The sequence below is a fragment of the Trichosurus vulpecula genome, chromosome 7, assembly GCF_011100635.1.
Source record: "Trichosurus vulpecula isolate mTriVul1 chromosome 7, mTriVul1.pri, whole genome shotgun sequence".
Lineage (NCBI taxonomy): Eukaryota > Metazoa > Chordata > Mammalia > Diprotodontia > Phalangeridae > Trichosurus > Trichosurus vulpecula.
Window position 1 is genome coordinate 167,688,534 of NC_050579.1, and position 24,583 is coordinate 167,713,116.

At 36.7% G+C, this 24,583-nt stretch overlaps 1 protein-coding gene across 1 annotated transcript in view; it reads right to left on the reverse strand.

Annotated features, from left to right (window-relative positions):
• GRIK2 (glutamate ionotropic receptor kainate type subunit 2) overlaps nucleotides 1–24,583 on the reverse strand; it is a 533,321-nt gene that overhangs the window by 286,091 nt on the left and 222,647 nt on the right. Inside the window, exon 13 of the mRNA XM_036768273.1 lies at nucleotides 5,336–5,542. Within this exon, the coding sequence (XP_036624168.1) occupies nucleotides 5,336–5,542 (207 nt within the window). The remainder of the gene's footprint in view (nucleotides 1–5,335; nucleotides 5,543–24,583) is intronic.

The following is a 24,583-nucleotide window of genomic DNA, read 5'->3' on the forward strand; positions in this document are numbered from 1 at the left end:
GGAGGAGGGGAGAGGGCAGGTGAGGGGGGAATGAGTGAACCTTGCTCTCATCAGATGTTGCCTGAGGAGGGAATACCATACATACCCAATTGGGTATCTTACCCCACAGGAAAGAAGAGGGAAGAAGATAAAAAAGGCGGGGATGATGGAGGGGAGGGCAGATGGAGGTGGAGGTAATCCAAAACAAACACTTTCAAAAGGGGACAGGGTCAAGGGAGAAAATTCAATAAAGGGGGATGGGTTGGGAAGGAGCAAAATATAGTTAGTCTTTCACAACATGAGTATTGTGGAAGGGTTATACATAATGATACACATGTGGCCTATGTTGAATTGCTTGACTTTTTAGGGAGGGCTGGTGGGAAGGGAAGAGGGGAGAGAATTTGGAACTCAAAGTTTTAAAAACAGATGTTCAAAAACAAAAAAAAAAGTTTTTGCATGCAACTAGAAAATAAGATACACAGGCAATGGGGCATAGAAATTTATCTTGCCCTACAAGAAAGGAAGGGAAAAGGGGATGGGAGGGAAGTGGGATAATAGAGGGGAGGGCTGACTGGGGAACAGGGCCACCAGAATATATTCCATCTTGGAGTGGGGGGGAGGGTAGAAATGGAGAGAAAATTTGTAATTCAAACTCTTGTGAAAATCAATGCTGAAAACTAAATATGTTAAATAAAATAAATAAATTTAAATTAAAAAAAAACAATAAAACATTTACTAATTGCTTACTATGTGACAATAACTATGCTAAGCACTACAAAGAAATCCAAAGTATAGTCCTCCAATCAGGAAGCTAACAGTCCAATGAGGGAAACAACATGTAGAAACAAGCTATATACTGATAAATTTGTAATAATTAACAGAGAATCAAGCAAGATCAGGCAAGGCTTCAAGAAGAAGGAAAGATTTTAGCTGGGCTTCAAAAAAGTAAAGGAAGCCAGAAGGTGGAAATGAGGAAGGAAAGAATGCCAAGGCATGGGGGACAGCCAGTGAAAATCCCCAGTCAAAAGGGGAGAGTTTCTTGTTATAGGAATTGCAAGGAGGTATATGAAATTACTTTGCAAACTGCAAAGCATTCTATAAATATTAATAATCCTTAAGGGAGAGAGGCTATATAATGCATGCAGTTTCTGCTTATCTATCTATAAATGACTGAAAAAAAATATTAAGCAAGCCTTTGCTGTGTGCCAAGCACTGTTCAAAGCTATAGGGACGCAAATATAAATGTGAAGAAAGCTCCTATTTGTTATTCCTAAAGCAAAGATCTAACCATTTTAAGTTCCCTGCTCAAGAAACTCTAGTGTCTACCTATTGCCTCTAGGATCAAATAAAAACTCCTCTATTTGGCATTTAAAACTCTTCAAATCTGGCTTCAACTTATCTTTCCAAACTATGTCACCTCTCTCTCTCTCTCCCTCTCTCTCCCTCTCTCTCTCTCTCTCTCTCTCTCTCTCTCTCTCTCTCTCTCTCTCCCCCATTCTGTCTCTCACATGCACGTATGCACACACGCACACATGTACACACACACACACGTGCACAAGCTTGTGCGCACACACAAGCACACGCTCTGTTCCAGCCAAATTTAACTACTTGCTTAACTACTGGGACACCTAGGTGCTGAAATGGATAGAGTTCTGTGCTTGGAATCAGGAAGACTCGAGTTCAAATTTGACTTCAGACACTTATTAGCTGTCTGACTCTAGGCAAGTCATTTAATTTCTATTTGCCTCAGTTTCCTCCTTCATTAAATTAGGATGATAATAGCACCTACCTTCCAGAATGATCAAATGAAATAATAATTGTAAAGTGCTTAGAATGCTGTCTGGCACATAGTAAATGCTACATAAATGTTAGCTAATGGTAGTAATGGTAGTAGTAGTATTTTCCTCATAAGCCTAATGTTACATCTACTTCTTCCTTGCCTTTGCACAGGCATGCCCAGAATGCTGTCCCTCTTGATAATCCTAGTTGTCTTTAAGGCTCAGCCTAAGCACCATCTCCTACAAGAAGTCTTTTCAAATCTTCCTGGTCAATTGTGCATTCCCCTCCCCTCAAAATTATTTGGCATTTGCTAATATGAATATGTTTTGTCATCATTTATCTGGTTTTACAGGATGTTCCAAATATCTTAGTGCAGTTTTAAGCTACCAAAACTTAAAGTAAACTTCCTGGGAGGAGAGATTATTTAGTTTTTGTCCTTGCTACCAAGGCAACTACTACAGGGCCTGGCAGAAAGTAGGTGTGGGAGTTGGTAAGTAGATGGCCTGGGAGTGAAATGTGTCTGTTTCAAGGTCTAGATGCAATGGTCTGCTGAGGCAATCACCCATAAGGAAAGGATGATAATGCATAAGTATTAGGCAACATAAAGAAAGGCCATGGTTATTCAGAGAAAGTAGAGCTTCTATTTCATCTTGAAGCAAATGTACCAGGAAACATGGTCTGGCATACCACCTACCAGCATAAATTCCAAGGATGTAAGACTCCACTTTGAAGTGAAAAAAAGAATGTCCTGACTTTCACACAAGTGAAGAAATGCAAAGAAAAAAGGTAACAGTAACTTGATAATTTCATGTAGCAAGTTTGTCAAAATTAAAATCGGATGAAAAGTTCTCCCTTCAACTCTTTGGTTGCAACTACTAGGAAGCAAAGTTTGAGTGGATAGAGTCTGGCCTGGAGTCAGTAAGACCTGAGTTAAAATCCAGTCTCGGATACTCCCTGGGTGACATTGGGCAAGTCACTTAACCTCTGTCTGCCTCAGTTTCCTCATCTGTAAAATGAGGATCATGATGGCATTTATCTAACAGGGTTGTTCCAAAGATAAAATGAGAATATTTGTAAAATGCTTAGTACAGTGCCTGCCTTAAGTACCTTATCCATATAATAAGTTTATAAATTCTGTTCTTCAACAGACTTTGTATCTAAGTGTTTTGAAATTAACAAAATAATAATAAATATATTTAAGATAGATATTTTAACTCTGACCCATGAAGTCCAGAAAAGGTTATCAATTTTTCCACAAAATGATTCTCCAACTTCCTGGAGTCTATTATGCCCATCATCATTTTGTCTCACTTGCTATCCTATAGATACATTACCATCCAGCCAAGCCCACATCAATTTATTATTTGGTCTTCCTTACCACAGCTGACATCATTATTTATTCGTACCTTCTGGCATGCCACAGTTTTAGAGTATATTGGGGCTATTATATCAATTGCAAAACTCATTGAAAATAAGAATAGCACATCTCTCTGCCTGAAGTATCTCCTCATGCCAGTCCATCCTCTACTCAGCTGTCAAAATAATCTTCCCGAGGCACAGTTCTGACTAAGTTACTCCACTGTCAGTCAACTGCAGTGACTCTCTATCATTTCCAGGATTAATAAATGTGTGTTGAAATTAATAAATGTGAGCTGACTTAGTAACTGTGCAAAGGAAAGAACAAAAGTCTTTTTGAATACCAGCAAATAATAACAACTGATACTCAGGTCAAAGCTAAGTATATAAAACACGATGAGTCTTTCTCTTAACTATTTCCGTTCTCTCTGTTTTACCATACCTTCTCTCCTCCCCAGTCACTGTCAATCTATCCTCTAAGCTTAAAGCACCATTAACCTAACCTGTCACATGCCTGATGCTAGCTACAGGGCACATCTTCCTCTAGGGAGCAATCTCACAAAGCAAGATTCAAATAGTCAACACTAGGCTATAAACATCATTATTAAGTGATTCCTACCTCCAGCTCTAGCACATGCTGTGTGGGCCCTGGAGCAACATAATTCATGACATCAGATCAATGCAGATTCTAGTTTTCACCTTCGCTCAATACAAAGAAGATAAGGGGAAGAACCAGGGAAAGATACTCAGGTCACAGCACCATGACTGTAACAAATATACTACTCTATCAAGCCTCAACTAGCCTCTTTCCTTACCCTTAAACTCAGCTAACTATCATGTATAGGTTGGTGAGATTCAAGGTATATCAGTCCCCTTTTCTACTATCTAGTGCCTCTAAATAATTTAGCAGAAGCTCTGATGCAAACGGCCTTCACTTGATGAAGCTGTTTCCAAAACTGTCTCATGCCTTGCACATGACAGTCTATCTCCAGATCCCCCATTCTCTCATTTTCACTGCTTCCTGGCTTCCCTGATTTCCTTCAACTCCCAGCTAAAATCCTGCCTTCTAACAGAAATTTTTTTCCTGTATATATAGTCTGTATATGTTACTTACATGTTGTTTCCCCTACTTTACTATGAGCTCTTTAAGAGCAGGATTTATTTTTGCCTTTCTTTACATCCCCAGTACTTATTAGCACAGTGCCTGACACATAGTAGGCATTTAGTAAATGTGTATTGACTGACTGAAAGGCAAAGAAGGGACAATTAATAGGAGAATGTATATGCACATTTTAAAGTTTTTGTTAATCAACTTTTGTTTCTAATAGTATATTTTTAGAGCACTGGGAAAGCCATTTCCTTATATTTGACACTTCTGGTAATGCAATTGTATTTATACTACAATATAACATAGTATTAATATACAGAATTCTTATTTTATTAAATGTGATCATGACCAGACGCCTTAATATTAAGAAATTGTCAAAATAAATGCAAATATGTCAAAACAAGAAAAGCCAGAGACAATGGCATAGTTTTCATAAAGATCAGACTGTGTTTCCAAGACAAGAATTCATTGGCACTACCAGCTGAGAAATTATGCTTTTTTTAGGCCAAAGGGAAGGGTTGCCTGACTTACTCAATTATAAACAATTGCCTGTAATGATATCAGTTTTGACTCACATTGGAATGCCCTGCTGTTTCTGTGTGCTTTGCTATTTCTGTTTTATTTTAAATTTGATCTTAAAAATGAAAACACATCATGTGGCTAATTTTCCTTATCTTAGATCGTATATAGAATTGTCTCATTCTTCTTATCAGGATAAGATTTGTGAGAGTCATTTGGCAACTATCATGTTTTCCTCCTAGTAAAGGTATTTTTCAAAGAATTAACAATGTAGTTTATCTATTATACCCCATGATTAGGAGATGACGTTGATTATAAGGGATCAAATTCAACATTAGGAAATCAAAATCTAATGAAAAATGCATGAGTTTTCCAGATTCTGATACACTAGATACTAGTTAACTTAAGATATAAAAACTGACCATTATCCTTCATATCAAGCATCAAGGACAATGACAATAAATGTCTTTTAATAAAATAATGAAATGACTTTCAAATTTAACAATAAAGACATGTTCTAAAAATAGACTCTGGATCTTGAGAGGCTTATTTAACATTTAAAAAGCTATTTCTACAAGAAATAGAAAAACTTACATGATCAATTAGTTCTCGAACCATTCCATTCCACTGTCCATTGACATCATCCTGGGCTCCATATTTTCCATCCTCCACAAGTCTAATCTCATAGGTAAAACCAAGGATTGTAGCTAGTTCCCTGAGGAGGTCAATGCAATATCCCTCGAATCGATCATTTCCATATAGGGGCTTATCAGACTTCTTGAACATAACATAGGGTTCTTCCTACAATAATTGAAAAGAAATGGAAGAGTTTCAGTTAATCACCATATTTACGTATCCTAGAAGTCACAGAATTTCATTCTACAATTTTTAGTATCAATGGCAATTCATTTTGGGTATTGTTACTTTTATTTTAACTACCGTCTCTATAGCTGAAAGTAATCGGTTAGGTCAGATTGCCCAGAAAATAGTTTTCTTTGTTTGGAGAGATTTGAAAAATAACATGCCTATGGTGTGGATTTAAGAGGTGTCAGACTCCACCTACCTCAAAATATGACCTATGTCCTTCCATGTTTCCATTTTCTCCTACTCAGTCTACCCTTTTTCATTCCTTCAGGTTAAATCTGAAGGTGAGACATTTTCTAAGTAGGACACAATGAAAAGATACCTTTATTTAAAGAAAAGAGCTAACTTTGGGAGTCTTATCCGTTCATTGCATTAGCACGAATGCCTTCATCAGAATTAGGATCTTGGAAGGCACAGAGAATTTGGCCCTGAGGCGACAAGTCGCAGATTAGGTAAATTTAACTGTGAAGTTTAAATATTGCAACAAGAAAGCCCTCATGGAGGAGTAGAAGGACAGTGAGCATAACAAAACTGGCCCGGTGCCAGCCAGTGCCAACCTGAAATTGTTATGAAGCAAAGAGGAGAATGGGCACCAAAAGGGCAAGTGGCTAAAATACAGGAGATAGCCAGAGAGCCTATTTTACACTCCTACTTAAGGCTGTCCTGTGTTTGAATATGTGATACTTGTTTGTGTTCTAGGAAAATATAGGTGAAACTGTGACTTAACTGTTACACTAGAGAAATACAATAGATTACATGGAATTTATTCATCTTCGTCAAATCTGTACTAACTCACATAAATATTGTAGATTGTTTATATTTTTGAATATCTTTACATGGCTTTGGTTTAAGTTTTTATTTTTCCCTATCTTAACAAAATGAGAAGAGATCTTAAGACTCATGGGGACTTGAAATATCTTACTTGATTTTCATCCTTCTTTAATGAGTATCCCTAATTTGTTGCCCTGCAAAATGACGTTTTGTCTATTCATTTGATTGATACAATCAAAATCCCAATGCCTTAAAAGAATTATATGTGAACATTTTACCCTACGATCTGATATAACATATAGCATTTTCCCCAATAAAATTTTTAACATACTTTTAATACCATAAGACTCATTTCAATGTATAAGAGAGATTCAGGTATAAGCATCAGAGAATAATTTAGTGGAGTTCTATTTTATTCTACAAACAAATTTTGGCCCTCTAAAACTTTTTTGTTGTTACTTAGAAATATTGTTATGAAACAATTGTTAAATTGTTTTGGCCTAGAGCTAACTGAAACACTTAGGATAATTAGAAAAGTATTAGCAAAATTTGAAGGAGTGTTTTATTTTCTTTTCCCCCATTTTCTATGTAAAGTATGTAGGTACATCCTGAAATTGTTTTCAAAAATAATTTTGTCACTGGATATTCTGTTTAGATGGTAAAACAGCATTAAGAGTACAGTATTGAAATTTAGCAATTTTACTGACTCCTCTTAATTATCCTGTCAGTAGAAAGAATCAGGAGTTAGCATTTTACTTCCTTCCTTCCTCAATAAGTTCAGTGTAGTTCATAGTTTCTCTCTCCTCATCTCAAGCCTTCATAATAGAGGATTTCAACATACATATTTATAATCCCTCAAATACCCTAACTTCCCAGTTCCTCAGTCTATTCAATTTTCATGATCTACATCTCTATTTTACATGAACCACAGAAATGATGACACCCCTGATCCTGCGATCTTCCACAACTGTTCTATTTCCTTGCATACAAACCCTGAAATTTCTTTTCTTTTTTTTCATTCCATCTTCCTCTATGCCTTTCAATACCTAACTCTGAGCTCCATCTTCAATGTTATCTCCATCATTTCCACCCCTCAGTTCTTTCCCAGGTCATTCATTACCTCTACACTGTCTACACTCTCCTTCCTGCTCCTTGGTGACCTCTCGGTGAGCTAACTCAATTCTACACTATCTTCTTCCTTTGAATCCCTTGCCCAATTTTCCTATCACTAATCATTCCTTGCAAAACCAACACCAATGATGAATATTGATCACATGAGACTCAAAAGACTTGGAGGAAATCATGAAAGAGTAATTTCTACTATGCCTACTACAAACTGATGCTATCTAATTTTAAGTGAGTCCTCACTGCATCAAAGTAAACATTTCATTTTGCCCTATTTTTTTTCACTACTCAACTCTCCACAGAGACTGTTCAGTCTTTCTTCAATCCTTCTACAACACCCCCACCCCCCACTCACCAAGCTGATGACCTTATCTTATGAGAAAAATTGAGATCGGTCACCAAAAGTTCCATCTTGCTCACAATCTCACATTGTTCAGACATTTTCCTCTATTCCTTTACTGCAAGCTCACATAAAAAGGTGGCCCTTCTCCTAACCAAAGCCAGCCCTTACACATGGGCATCTCATCTCCTGACTTTTCCAGTAAATTTCCTTCATTATCCTTCCCACTTTCTCTCTCACAGCTTCAACTTCTATCTACTGGCTTCTTCCCTCCTATATGCAAATATGCCCATTTAACCTTCTATCCTTAAAAACCCCTCACTTGATCCTAACATCCCTGCCAGTTATCTTCTTATATCACACCTCCTAACTTTGGTTAAATGCCTTAAGAGCATTATTTTACCTTTGGTTCCTCTGCTTCCTCTCTTCTCACTCAACTCTAAACACTCAAACAATTTGGCTTTTGATCTTATCATTTAACTGAAACTTCCCTATCCAAAGCTACCAAGTATCTCCCCATGGACAAATCTAATGGCCTTTTCTCAATCCTGAGCCTTCTGAACTTCTCTGCCCCCTTTAATAATGTTGATCATGTTCTTCTCCTGGATTATCCCTCCTCTCTAGATTTTCATGATTCTGATCTATCCTGGTTCTTCTTTCTGACAACTGCTACTTCTGTCCTCTTTATTGGTTGTTTATCCATGTCATACCTACTAACCATTGGCATGCCCCATAGCTTTGTACTAGGCCCTCTTCTCTTTTTACTCAGTACAATCTCAATTGATATCTCATCAGTTCTCATACTTCATTTATTATATCTATGCAGATGATCTAGATCCAAGTCTATATTTATAGAGAGACAGTCTCTCTCTCGAGCTATAGTCATGCATCTCCAACTGCCTCTTAGACATCTCAAACTTGATGCCTTATAAACATCCCAAACTCAATAAATCTAAAAAAGAATTCATTACATTTTAAAAAATATCCCTCCCATCTTCTTAACTTCCCTCTTACTGTAGAGTATCCCACCAACCTTTTGTGTCATCACAGATTCACAACTTTTGTGTCATCTTCAAATCTTACGTTACATATTTGACAATTTGTTGTCGTCACTGTCATTTCTACCTTTACAATACCTCTTCTATTATTCTCCTTCTCCAGAGTACTACAGCCACAACTCTATGTCATGTTTTAATCACCTCTCACTTGGAATAATATGATAGCTTCAAGTCTCTCCCCATCCAATCCATTCCCCACTTAGCTACCAAAGTGATTCCTCTGAAGCATATGTCTAACCCATTTCTCCCTACTCAGTACTATCACCTAAAGGATCATATATAAACTCCTCTGTTTGACATTTAAAGCTCTTCATAACCTGGTGCCTTCCAACATCTCCATTCTTCTTTAACCTCACTTCCCTTTATGCATTGTATTACCTAGTTAGACTTGCAGTTCCCAAAACACAACACTGCATGGTGTCCATGCCTTGATATTGAGTGTTCCCCATGCCTGGAATGCACTAGTGTCTCCCCTGCACCTCATAGTATTCCTGGCTTTCTTTAATATTCAGATCAAAACCCACATTCTACAATAGGTGTTCCATAGTCCCCACTAGCTGCTAATACCTTCCTTTGAGATTATATTCCATCTATTTTTTATATTCCATCTATTCTTCCATCTATTATATTCCATCTATTTGGTATGTAAATTTTTATGAATTTAATTATTTATATATTGCCTTCTCCGTTAGAATGCCCAGAAGACAAGAGTTGTTTTAATTTTTTTGTTGTTGTGTCTGTGGTTGTTGATGTTGGAGGAAGTTAGGTGACATAGTGGAAAGAATGTTGGGCCTGGAGTAAAGAAGATCTGAATTCAAATATGGCCTCAGATACTTATTAGCTCTATGACCTAGGCAAGTCACTTAATCTCTGTTTGTTTCAGTTTCCCCATCTTCTCCAGGATTGTTATGAGGAATAAATGAGATTAATAATTTTAAAGTACTGAGCACAGTGCCTGGCACATGACAAGTCCTGTATAAATGTGAGTTATTGTTGTTGTTATAGTTTTGCCTCTCTTTTGTATCTCTAGCCCTTAACACAGTAGCAGGAATAGAGTAAGCATTTAATAAACGCTTGTTGACTGACAGACTAGTCTCAATTTTGAAACTATCTGTGTCATTTTTGAGCAATTAACTAATTTCTTCTAATCTTGGGTTTGTCTATTCCTCTGTTAAAAATGATAGCTACCTCAAAGAATTGTGTGGATAATGCTTTGTAAACTGCAAATTTCTAAATAGCTGTGAATTAATATAAACTAAGATGAAAACATCTGCCTACTGGAGAAACTTGGAGTTTCTCATAACCACCGATTTCTATAATATTTAAGATAATACAATTATGTCATGCATTATCTTTAAGACGAGAATGCTCGTAGACAGAGTCTATGTGATGTGTTTATCTATTATTACATTTCTATGCATATTTCTAGGATCTTCAATAAATGCAATTCTATTGCATTATATGTGGGTGATATAATTAGGGGTATACTGGAGAAGTAGCTTGGCTTAGAAGATAGAGTGTTGCCTATGAAGTCAGAAAGACTCCAAAGTTCCCTCCTACACATACTGGCCTTATAAGAGTTGACAAATAAATTAACCTCTCTATTTCAGACAATTCACTAAGACCATAAAGTTGGGGAGCTTGGTACAGTGGGTAGAGTACTGGCCCTGGAGTCAGGAAGACCTGAGTCCAAATCTGGCCTCAGATACTTAATAGCTGGGCAAGTCAATTAACTTCTGTTTGCCTCAATTTCCTCAAATGTAAAATGATGAGATATTTGTAAAATTCACTTAGCACAGTGCCTGAAACATAGTAGGTACTATATAGATATTAGCTATTATTGAAGTTGAAGAGAAGGCGCTGATCTTTGCTAGTAGAGAAGGGAGACTCCCTCTGCCACTGAAATGACAGGCAAGATCAGGAGCAAAATTGTAGATGTAACTATGGCTTCAGTTGAATGAAATGAAATTAAAACCTTTGTTTGAAAAAACTCCAGAGGTGCTAAGCACAGTAACTATCAATGAAGACCATAAAAATTTAATTGATCATATTTTAATAAACAGAACACTACTGGTTATAGATATGGCAATCATTTCAGATTTAGTAGTCAGCCTGCTGACTTCTTAGAGCACATATTAAAATCAATATCAAACTATTTGAATAAAAATGAGAAGATACAATATAAAAATAAAAATCAAAGTTTAATTTTAATCTAGCTGTAGATATTGAAAAATATTTAGAAGTAGGTAAAAGAATAGGAATTAAGGGACTTTTTCATTTCCAAAGAAATTTTTACCAATTTTAATCTATTACTATAACAAGGAGACCAAAAGAGCCTAGAAATCCTCTCAGCTTTAACCTCTTGACATCTTTGCCAAGCAGAAAGATAAACAAAGGAAATAATACTGTAAAGTATAAAATAATTTTAATTCAATATTTTATTTTTTTCAATTACATGTTCAAAATAATTTTTAACATTCATTTTTTTTAAAATGTTGAGTTCCAAATTCTCTTGCTTCTTTACTCCCCTTTCCCTTCCTTTTATCTTTACTTCCTTCCTTCCTCTCCTCTCCTCTCCCTTTGCTGAAAAAGGCAAGAAATTTGATATAGGTTATTCATGTGTAGCTATGCAAAACAGATTTCCATATTAGTCACAGTGTGAAAGAAGACACAAATGAAAACAAAAACAAAAATGACGCAAGAAAAATAAAGTAAAAAATAGCATGCTTCAATCTGTATCCCAACTCCATCAGTTCTTTCTCTGGAGTTGGACAGGATTTTTCACCATAAGTTATTTATAATTGTCTTGCATCATTGTATTGCTGAGAATAACTAAGTTATTCACAGTTGATCATCATGCAGTATTGCCATTACTGTGTACAGTGTTCTTCTGGTTCTGCTCATTTCACTTTTCATCAGTTCATATAAGTCTTCCTAGGTTTTCCCCAAAAGGGCATCCCCTCAATTTCTGATTCTTTGCCAACACAAAAAGATCTGCTATGAATATTTTTGTACCCGTAGGTCTTTTCCTTTAAAAAAAAATTAGGATACTGACCAAGGAGTGATATTGCTGGGTCAAAGTGAATGCAGGGTTTCATAGCCCTTTAGACATAGTTCTGAATTGCTTTCCAGAATGTTTGGATCTGTTCACAACTCCACCAACAGTGCTTTACTGTTCTAATTTTCCTACAACACCTCCAACATTGTCATTTGCCTTTTCCGTAATATTAACAAATCTGACAGGTGTGAGGTGGTACATCAGAGTTGTTTTAATTTGCATTTCTCTAATTAATAGTGACAGAGCATTTTTTCATATGACTATTGATAGCTTTGATATTTTCATCAGAAAAATGCTTGTTCACAGCCTTTGTTCATTTATGAATTGGAGAATGACTTCTATTTTCACAAATTTGACTCCATATATATTTGAGAAATGAGGCCTTTATCAGAGAAACTTGCCAGAAATTTTTCTTTCACAATTATGATTACTGTGTATTTCCCTTCATCCCATTTTCCTGTTTCTGTCCTGTACTCTTTCTCTCCCTTTCACCCTGTCCCTTCTTATGTCAGGAAAGCAAAATTCATAACCTCAAAGAGGACCATGGGCATGCCTGAATGATTCTGGATCACAAAATATAATGAATTCTCTAGGTAGAATGCAGCAGAAGTATAACATTTATTTAGATTCCAAAGGATCAGACTCAAGGACCAATGCCCCCAATTCAATATTGTGGCAATGACATTCAAAAACCAATAAGTCCACCTCACTATAGTAACAAGGAAATTATAACGAAATATTATAGCAGAAAACCAAATCATACTTGTGCTTCCCCTCAATGCTAGGGCCCTCCTATAAGAAGATCACTCACAAATCCTAACTCCCTGCTCAGCACTCCCCTGCAGCTCCACTAACTCCAAGTTTCACAACTCCCTCTTGTGTTCAGCACTCTCTGCTCTGCAAACTCTGGAAGCTGGCCTTTGGCTTCTGAATCCTGCTCCGATCCTTCTGGTTCCGTTGTGTCCAGTTCTGTTCTCAGTCCTCAGTTTCTGCTCCTAGTCCTCAGTCCTCAGTTTTCTGCTGTTTCCAAGTTCTACTCTCTCTTTTTATACAGTCCTCAGATGTCATCTGATTGACTAGAACTCAGGCATATACCATTGGCTTCAGTCTTAGCAAGGCCCCTTAGGGCCCTGAGGGCTTCATGCCTCTCTCAAATTAGCAAACTAGTTTGGTAACTAGCCTGGGGGCTCATACCTGATTAGTGAAAGGGTGTGATCCTGTCTCTAATCAGGCCTCTCATTGTTGGCCCCTTCTGAAGCCTATTCAATGGGTGTAAAAGATCTTTTCACTTACTGATTGGCTTTACATTCCTCAAAAGTGTTTCCTTCCGACCATCACCTGCTCAAAATTGCCCTCCCTTCTAGCAGCCCCTCTCCTTTCTCATATCCCCTTTCTCTCCAATTTCTCTGTAGGGTAAGATAGATTTCTATACTAACTAAATGTATGCATTATTCCCTCTATGAGCCAATTTTGACGAGAGTAAAGTTCAAGCATGGTCTGCCACTACAAGCCCATCTTCCCCTCCACTATATAAGCTCTTTCAAGTCTCTTTTATGTGAGATAATTTACATCATTTTACCTCTCCTTTGCCCCTTCTCCCAATGCATCCCTCTTTCTCACCCCTTAATTTTTTTAGATGTCCCATCATAGTCAATTCACATCCATGCCCTCTGTCTATGTATCCTTTCTAACTGACTTAATAATGAAAAAAATTCTTAGGGGTTACAAGCATCATCACCCCATGTAGAACAGAAACAGTTTAATCTTATTGAATCCCTTATGATTTCTCTTTCCTGTTTACCTTTTCATGCTTCTCTTGAGTCTTGTATTTGAATGTCAAATTTTCTATTTATCTCTGTTCTTTTCATCAGGAAGGCTTGAAGGTCCTCTATTTCATTAAATATTATCCCTCCTAAAGGATTATATTCAGTTTTTCTGGGTAGGTAATTCTTGGTTGTAATCCTAGCTCCTTTGCCTGGCAAAATATCATACTCCAATCACTCTGATCATTTTACATAGAAATTTTCAAATTTTGTATTAACCTGACTGTGGCTTCCAATATTTTAATGATTTCTTTCTGGCTTCTTACTGTATTTTTTTTTCCTTAACCAGGTAGCTCTGGAACTTGGCTATAATATTCCTGGGGGTGGGATGGGGGGTGGGGAGGATTCATTTTATGATCTCTTCCAAGAGGTGATTGGTAGATTCTTTCAATGTTTATTTTACTTCCTAGTTCTAGAATATACAGTTTTCCTTGAAAATTTCTTGAAATATGATGTCCAGGCTCTTTTTCTATTGTAACTTTCAGGTAGTCCAATAATTCTTAAATTATCTGTCATTGATATATTTTCTAGGTTAGTTGTTTTTCCACTGAGATATGTCACATTTTCCTCTATATCTTTCTTTCTTTCTATTGTTTCATTGTTTCTTGATGTCTCATGAAGTCATTAGCTTCCATTTGCCCATTTCTAATTTTTAAGAAATTATTTTCAGAGATACTGTGTGTCTGTAATCATGTATAATGTTCTGCTCTCCTCACTCAGCATTAGATCATGTCTTTCCAGGTTATTATTAAGTCTGTCTGCCCCTCATTTCTTATAGCACAATAGTACTCCATTACATTCATCTACCACAACTTGTTTACCCTTTCCCCAATTGATGGGCATCCCCTTGATTTACAATTCTTTCACACCACAAAAAGAGCTGCTAAAATATTTTTGAACATATGAGTCCTTTTCCCATTTTTATGATCTTTTTGGGATACAGCCCTAGAAGCAGTATTGCTGGGTCAAAGTGAATGCACAGTTTTGTAGCCCTTTGGGCAAAGTTCCAAATTACTCTCCAGAATGGTTGGATCAGTTCACAACTCCACCAACAATGCGTTACTGTTCCAATTTTCCCATATCCTCTACAGCATTTATGATTTTCCTGTTTTTTCACGTTAGCCAATCTGACAGGTGAGATGTGGTACCTAAGAGTTGTTTTGATTTGCATTTCTCTAATCAATAGTGATCTAGAGCATATTTTCAGGTGACTATAGATATCTTGACCCAGCAATACCTAGGGTTGTATCCCAAAGAAATCATACAAGTGGGAAACAGACCCATATGTTCAAAAATATTTATAGCAGCTTTTTTTGTGGTGACAAAGAATGGAAAATCAAGGGGATGCCCGGCAATTGGGGAATGGCTAAACAAATTGTGGTATATGAATGTAATGGAATACAATTGTGCTATAAGAAATGAGGAACAGACAGACTTCATTATAACCTGGAATGACTTATATGAACTGATGCTGAGTGAGGGGAGCAGAACCAAGAAATCATTATACACAATTACAGACACACGGTATCTGTAAGGACTAACTTTGGTAGACTTGACTCCTCTCATCAAAGACAGCTCCAAAAGACTCATGATGGAAAAAGCTATGCACATCCAGACAAAGAATTATGGAGTCTGAATGCAGATTGAGGCAAACTTTTTGCTCTCTTTTTTCCCTTCTTTTCTGGTTTCATTTCTCCTTTCTCATGATTCATTCCATTGGTTATAATTCTTCTTTACAATTGGACTATTATATAAATAATTTCAATGTGAAGGTATATGTAGAAGCTACATTGGATTACACGCCATCTAGGGGGAGTAGAGGGGAGGAGAAGAATGGGGGGAAATTTGGAACCCAAAAACTTGTGGAACTGAGTGTTGTAAATTAAAAATAAAAAAAGAAATTTATAAAAAAAAAAGAGATCTCAGAAAAGGTGCTAACCTGGGGGGAGGGAGGGAAGAAATGAGGAGCAGACAGACTTCATAATAACCTTGAAGGACTTATATGATCTGATGCTGAGTGAGGGGAGCAGAATCAGGAGAACATTATACACAATTACAGACACATGGTATCTCTGATCACTAACTTCGATAGCCTTGGCTCTTCTCAACAATGCTAGGTTCTAAGACAATTCCAAAAGACTCATGCTGGAAAAAGCTACTCACATCCAGAGAAAGAATTATGGAGTATGAATGCAGATTGAAGCAAACTATTTGTTCTCTTTTTTTGTTTGCTTTGTATTTGCTTCTGTTTCTGTTTTGTTTCTTCTTTTTTGTGGTTCATCCCATTGGTTGTAGCTCTTCTTTGCAACTTGACCGTTGCAGAAATATGTTTAGTGTTAAGGTATATGTAGAGCCTATCTTGCATGCCATCTTGGATGAGGAGGGGGGAAGAGAGGGAGGAGGAGAAAGTTTGAAACTCAAAAATTTGAGGAACTGAATATTGTAAACTAAAAATAAAAATAAATTAATTAACTAATTTTAAAAAAAGAAATTATTTTCTTCAGTGAGCCTTTGTACTCCCTTTTCCATTTGGTCAATTCTACTTTTTAAGGAGTTCTTCTCTCCAGTGAATTTTTGTACATCATTGTCCATTTGGTCAATTCTGCTTTTTAAGAAATTCTCTTCAGTGGATTTGTGCACCTCTTTTACCATTTGGCTTATTATGTTTTTTAAGCTGTTATTTTCTTCATTATTTTTGTGCCTCTCTTACCAAGCTGTTGACTCTTTTTCATAATTTTCTTGCATTACTCTTGTTTCTTCTCATGTTTTTTCTCTGCCTCTCTTATTTAATTTTTAAAATTTTTTTGAGTTCTTCCAGGAATTCTTTTTTTGAGTCTGAGATGAATTCACATTTTCTTTTGAGGCTTTGCATCTATCTGTTTTAACCTTATTGTCTTCTTCTGAGTTTGTGTTTTGATACTCCCTGTCATCATAGTAACTTTCTATGATCACATTCTTTTTTTGTTATTGTTCTCTTTTCCCAGCCTGTTTCTTGACTTTTAGCTTTATGTTAAAATTGAGCTCTGCTCATGAGGTGGAGGGGGCACTGTCCCAAAATTCAGATTTTTCTACTGATATGTTCAGAGCTAGTTCTGGGGTGGGGGGTAAGTTTTCAGTTTTTCTAAGATGCTATAATCCAAGGAAAGGTGTGATCATTGCTCTCCTGGCCTGTTCTGGTCTGTAAGCAACCACATGGTACACAGTAACAGCAACAATATATGATGACTAACTTTGATAGACTTAGCTCTTCTCAGCAATGCAAGGATCTAAGACAATTCCAAAGGACCCATGATGGAAAATGCTATTCACATTCAGAAAAAAAAAAGAACTATGGAGTCTGCATGCAGATTGAAGGATACTATTTGGTCTCTTTTTTGTTTGTTTCTTCTTTATTGTGGATCCTCTCATTGGCTCTAATTCTTCTTTACAATATTACTAACGTAAAAAATTTTTAAATTGTTTTTAAGATCTTATGACGAAAGATCATGAAAGATTATGAGTAAAAAGAAATGAGAATTATCAGAGGAATAATGAATTGATACAAAGATTGGTATAATTGATATAATTTTGTTCCTGGAACTGTGACCTGAGTCCCCTCTACCCTGTGGCCATATGCTCTAGTGTGCTAGTGCTCCACCATGCCTTGTGACTGTGACCCAGAACACACGAGGGCAATTCAACAGTCTTATTCCTAGGGCTAGCAAAGGATCCCCTGTAACCCTCTTCTAATCAGTTGTCTAACTGCCTTGCCCTCTGAGGGCTGAGAGCTCAGGAAGCTACTGCTTCTAATTCTATATAAAATCTTTTTTTTTTTGTCAAAGAATATGAACAGGCAGTTTTCAGATAAAGAAATGAAAGTTTCCGATATTCATATGAAAAAATGCTCTAAATCACTATCAATTTGAGAAAGGCAAATCAAAACAACTCTGAGGTACCACACCACACCTATCAGATTGGCTGACATGACAACACAGGAAAATGATTAATGTTGGAGAAGATATGGGAAAATTGGAACACTACTGCATTGTTGGTGGAGTTGGGAACTGATCCAACCATTCTAGAGAGCAATTTGGAGCCCAAAGGGCTACAAAACTGTGCATTCACTTTGACCCAGCAATACCACTTCTAGGGCTGTATCCCAAAGTGATCATAAAAATGGGAAAAGGACCCACATGTAAAAACAATATTTTTAGCACCTGTTTTTGTGGTGGCCAAGAACTGGAAATTGAGGAGATGCCCATCAACTAGGGAATGGCTGAACAAGTTGTGTTATGTGGATGAAATAGAATACTAGTGTTCCATAAGAAATGACTAGCAGATAGACTTCAGAAAAAACCTGGAGAGACTTGTATGAACTGATTCTGAGTGAAGTGAACAGAACCAGGAGAACATTATACATAGTAACAGTAACACTGTGTGATGACTAACTTTGATAGACTTAGCTCTTCTCAGCAACGCAAGGACCTAAGACAATTCCAAAAGATTCATGATGGAAAATGCTATTTACATTCAGAAAAAAAGAACTATGGAGTCTGAATGCAGATTGAAGGATACTATTTGTTCGTTCTTTGTTTCTTCTTTCTCGTGATTCCTCCCATTGATTCTAATTCTTCTTTACAACATGACTGATGTAAATTTTTTAAAATCATTTTAAGATTTTACAACAAAAGATCATGAAAGATTATGAATAAAAAAATGAGAATCATCAGAGGAATAATGAGTTGATACAAAGACTGGTATAATTGGAATGACTTTTAGGAGCCAAGACTGTGGAGTAAGGAGTAAACCGTTCTCACTCTCCCTTATTGACTTCTAAAAACCCAGAAAATATCCCACTCAGGAAAAAACCTGGAATAGCAGAGCCAGCATAAAGATGAGGTGCAATAGTCTTTTAGCCTAGGAAGCTTGGGGGATTAATGGAAAAGGCCCCTCTTGCTTTGGTGGAAGGGGAGCAGTGTAGGACAGGAGGCATTCCCAGCAAGCCAGTGGATTGGTTAATGAGAGCCCAGTCTTTCGAAAATATATAGAATTCTAATTCATTGCCCAATTCAAATTCAACATGTAGAAAGTTAGGTGAGGCTACTTATGGCCATGATGAATCTTCTTATTGGATGAGGAGATGGACTTGAGAGTGCAAATAAAAGTTTGGAGCTGATGATCTCTTGCTTTCAAGTAAGTAAGACTGCTATGAGCTAAGTAAGAAAGGTGCCTCTGTTTCTTCGGTTTCTTTTTTTTTTCTATCTACACTTCATAGGTGAATGGATATCTGGAGAAAGAATTACCCAGGCTGTGATAGTTTTAGCTTCTAAAGTTCTGAAGAGCCTTCAGAGATTCCCTTAGTAATCAGAGTCAACAGCAGAGACCCCTGGATCTAAGTGCAGCAATAGCTGACACAAGTAAGGAATCAGCCCTAAGGAATAAACTGCTTAACCTGCCTTAGCAGTGGGGTGACCTATCAAAGGATATGCCATGTCATCTGTAAGCTCGCTATACTAACTATGGGAATAAGTGACTTGTCCATCATTCATACCACATTGGCAAGATATTTAACTAGGACATTTAAAGATGAATCTGGAGAGATAGATAACACAGCTGAAAAGTTGCTGGGATTGTTTTTTTTTAAATGCTTTACAAAATTTTCTCCATCAATGACAGTGCAGTCATCAAATCTATGTTCTAGCATGCATACCTATAAAAGGAAACAAATTGTACTAAAGAACATAAAGAAAAGCAGTGAGACAAGACCAAATATACACAAAAGATATGATTTAAATGGAGGATACAAAATTTGGGAGGCATTGATAGCTTGCTTTCCAAGCTAAAGAGAAAAGGATAGCAACATAATGGGGAAAAATCTTGGAATATTTTAACAAAGAAAAGAAACTGAGAAAATAATGATAATAACCAACTCATATGCCTATTTCCCTATCCTTATAGAAGTACTATGAGAGAAATCTACAAGCAGATATAAAATGGCACAGTGGATTGAGAGCCTTTCTCAGTATAAGGAAGATCTGAATTCACATCCTACCTCTGACATATTTTGGTTATGTGACTTTAAGCAACTCATTTAACCTCGTAGTACTCCAGGCACCTCTTTAATACCGAAAGTAGCAGAATGTGTTGTAATGGAATACAATAGAATCTGAAGAATCAGAGTTTCGAATTACCCATGGGGCAACAGAAAGATATCTTGTTCATGTGATCCCATTCCATCTCATTTACTCCAACAAATTGTCCCCTCTGTCATACCCACTTTTACTTTTTTCAATCTTTCTGTCTATTGACTTACTTCTTATTGCATACAAACATGCCCACAGCTTCCCTATCCTGAGGGGAAAAAATTTTCTCTTGATCCTTCCAACCCCACTACTGTCCCCACCTATATTCTGCCTTTTGTAGCTGAAATCCTTGAAAAATTCATATAAAATAGATACCTCCACTTTATCTTCTATCACCCTCTTCTTAATCCCTTACAATCTGGCTACTGATCCAGTGGAAGTTCACCAGCACATTGAGTGAACCACTATGTAGAATTTATAGAAACAAATGGAAAAAGAAATTCTGAATGGGAGGACATGGGTAAATTAAGACATGCATTGTCAGTGGGAAGATCCAAATTGGTATGATTATAGATCCACAGAAGCAACAAAACATCTATTGTTAGGGACTCTTCAAGCCAAGTTGTTACTACAAAGAGCCAAGGGGGCATGAATGCCATTTGGGGGTGCTTAGGCTCCAGCTAAAAGTCCTTCCCACATACACTGAGCTGCCTAAATTTGTATGTGTCCTATAATTATTTCCGGGACCTGGTTAGTACAAAATCTGACACAGAGGTAAATTATATTAGGCATTGGCTGAACTTCTGACTTATTTCTCTTAGATTCAGCACAAGGACAAATTAATGTCCAAAAATAAAATAAGGGAAAAAATGGCATTGAAAACAATTATTGTGCCACATATAACATTCAGAGAATAATACAATAAACTCCCTTGGACAATTCTCTTGTTCTATCATATCATCTTAAATCTCTACATCAGTATTTTCAAGGATTAAAGATATTTCATTCTATTGGCCTCTGTAATAAAGATTTGTCAGAATACCCATTATCAAGTGCATTTTAAGGTAACCAATAAGTCAAATATTTTTGTCTGCACTGCCTTGAAAATTGAGCTGAAATGAGCACAAATAAATATTTTCCCAAAAATGAAATTCACTGAAAGTCTTTTGGAAAGAATTTTTTTTTTTAAAATAGCTTATTATTTTTTAGTCTTTTTTGTCAATAGCTAATTCCTTTCCCTAAGTAGTGTTTAGCAGTCACCTCTCAAGTGCCCATATGTAGCCTAGTTGATTGAATATGTTTTGTGGCTCATTTTAAAACCTATGCAAGTAATTCCTTTTACTCAATATATTCCTTCTTCCCATGATGCTCAGGGAGGAGATGCTTGGAAAATAAAAACTAATTTTAACATGAACCTAAATAAAACATAATTATAAAGGCAAATCTCCTACAAGTATAATCCTACGATGGATTTCTAATTCAAATATAGTATAAACAGTTCTTAGAATATGAACACTCCCGTTCTACTACATTAACCTTTTAATGGCCCAGTAACTCTGGGATCAAATTGCCTCCCAAAGTTCTAGTCCTATTTTGAGGAGTCCCATGTGGAATTTAAAATTGTTCAGGGGATCCTTCTAGGGTTGTAGTTTCCTGGAGGAAAATACCTTTAAATTTCCTTATAGTTTCAAACTCCCAGAAAGGCATTTTAAAGGTGCTACCATTAAAGGATTTTAATTTGCTTTAAGAAGAAAATTAAAACAAATCAACTTATATAGCCCTCCTGAGAGCTAAGTGAATAAGGAAGTTATGGTTCTTATTTACAAAATACAAGAGGGATGTAGGAGTTGAGCCATGTATTGATGTTCTTTGTTATGTTTTTGAATTATATATTTTCCTTAATAATTAATCCAAATAATTTGATACAGAGTTTCTGACCTGGGTAGGTGTTCTAGTAATTAAGTGGTCCATTGTAGTCTCTGACGTGTGTCGGTGAGTGCCTCTGTGGAAAACTTCATATACACAGACAAAGGTCTACAAGGGAACTCAATAAATTCCATCGACCCCCAAGTTGTTAAGAAGCTACCAGACTCCGTTGGAATCAATTTTGTCTCCCTCTTAAAATGTACTGTTAGCAAAAAAAAAAAATCTCGATCTTAGCCCTATATAGTTCCAGAGATATGCATTGAAGGAAGGACACATACCATCCTGTGATATCTTCTTTCAGTTTGTCTTTATCTAGTAGATATACCAGAAAAGCTGGATATTGCTTTGGAAATTTTGAGTATCGTCTTTGAGTCTATTCTTCCACATCACTCACAGGAATGTCAAACAAAGTTATCAATTGTTTTCTGGGGACTTGGGAAGTGGTATGGTGCAATGGAAAGTATACTGGATTTGGAGTTTTAGGACCTTAATCCAACTCCTAGCTCTGCCACCTATTGTCTGGTGACCTTTTGACGAATCTCTGAGCTGTGATTTCATCACTGTAGAGAACTCCTCAGGAAATTCATCCTAATAATGAAGATAGGCACATGTTAGGCCAACAAATAGTCTCAGACCCTTTTCTGGAATACCGAGAGGTCAAGTGACTTTCCCAGGATTGCACAAATAGTTTGTCTCCCAGGTGGGAGTTAGACACAAGGTATTCCTGACATTAAAGACAACTGTATCTACCATGCCATGCTAACTCTCACTTCTATTAAATATATAGACAGAATCAGTTCAGCATAGTAGAAGGATAATTGTATTTGGAGCCAAAGAGCTTGAGTTTTAATTTGGCCTCTACCATTTGCCATCTCTGTGAAGTTGGGCAAAATATTTAACCTCTTTGGGCCTCAGTTTCCTCAGCTGCAAGCTAAAGGATGGGGGTAGATTAGATAATTTCTAAGGTCTCCTCCAGCTCTGCATACCATGAGTCAAAAACAATTTAGAATCACAGACATCAAGTATGTCCTAAATTTCCCAAATCAGATAGTTTTGAGGTATTGCCATTTTTCCATTCCTTCTGGGTCCCCGTGGCACAGTTTACAAAAGCGAAACTTCAGCTTTAGGTATTCTTGATGAATTCTGCTTTGGGTAATTATCATATGCTATTTTGTTTCCAGTTTCAATCATCAGACAGAGGAAGAGAGCTAACAATTTAAGGGCTATTTGAAATACAATTCTTCAGGTTCCCAAAGATGAAGAAGATTGAGATTGAATTTAGAGAGCTGACAAATAATTAGAAAGAAAAGAAATTACAAAAATGCTAGTGAAACTGGCTGGATTATGAATGAAAAGGAAAGAGAAATCAGAATGGATTAGCTCATTATGATTTCATAGTATATTTCTGGGAGGGGAGTTCAAATATTCTTCAGAAGCATTTTTAAAACAAAACGATTGTGTTGTATATGTGAATGTAGCATTGGGAAGGTAAGAGGAGACCAAGGTAAGAGATCATTGGCTTAAATTAAGTCATTAAATTAATCATTGACATTGAATTAAGAAAGGAGAAAAGAAATGAAAATCAGAGAAAGGAAAAAAAAACTGCCATAAGCCTGTACAACTTATGGCAATACCCGAGAGGTAATCATTAAGGCATTATTATTAAAAGTTTCTTCCCCTTTAATTCAACTACAACTCTTCTCATGCTCCCCATAACAATCACAGTAATTAGCAATCTGAGAAAGTGCCTTTATCTGCATAAATTAAATGCTTTCTTGATGCAAGCTGACCACCCTTGGTACATTACCTTCTCCTTCCTAGGAGAGAGAAGGAGAGTGGGATACATCAACAGAATTTTCCAGAGTGACTGGTTAATGCATCAATTAATCACCAAACATATATTGTGTACCATGTATCTGATCCTACTTCTGGGCTCTGGGGATGTGAATAGAGAAGAGAAATGAAACAGTCCTTGCACTCTAGCAGCTTCCATTCTTCAGATTGATTACAACCATGTGCAGAATGAGTGAATGAATAAAATTTATTAAGCCATTAATATGTGCAAAGCATTGAAGATGCAAATGAAAAAGTAAAACAGTTCCTGATCTTAAGGACCATACATTCTAATGGGGAATACAACACTTAAGGAAGATAGATAGTGGGCCAAGAATCAGGAAGAACTGGGTTCAAATCCAGTGTCGTATACTTCCTAGCTGTATGACCCTGGGCAAGCCACTTAACCACTATCTGCTTCAGTTCCTCAAGTGTAAAACGCAGATAATAATAGCACCTATCTCACAGGACTACTGTGAATGTCAAATAGAGATGATTTGTAGACAGCACAGTGCCGGGCACATAGTAGGTGCTTGACAAATACATGTTTCCTTCTTACTCACGATTGAGTCACTCATAAAGTCAATCAATAAGCATTTGTTAAGTGACTAGCATGTGCTAAGCACTGTGCTAAGCAACCACCTACTATGTACTAAGTACCATAGAATCAAAGAAAGACAAAACATAATCTCTGCTCTCAAGGAGCTCATAGTCCTCCAAATTGACCTATTTATTTCCAAGTACAGAGAAATATTCACACTCAGCGAGGGGACAGAAACTTATGTGGACAAAGACAAAATGAGCCACTACCAGTCAATTTTCAGACTGAAACAGAGCTTGGATCACATGCAACTTTCTATATCAAGAATAACAGTGATTCAGAACCTCCAGTGTCATTATTCAAATCTTGTTTTCTGTTCTTCCCTGCCTAATCCCTTATTTCCATTCCCAACAAGAGCAAAGTTTTACTATGAAGCTACTC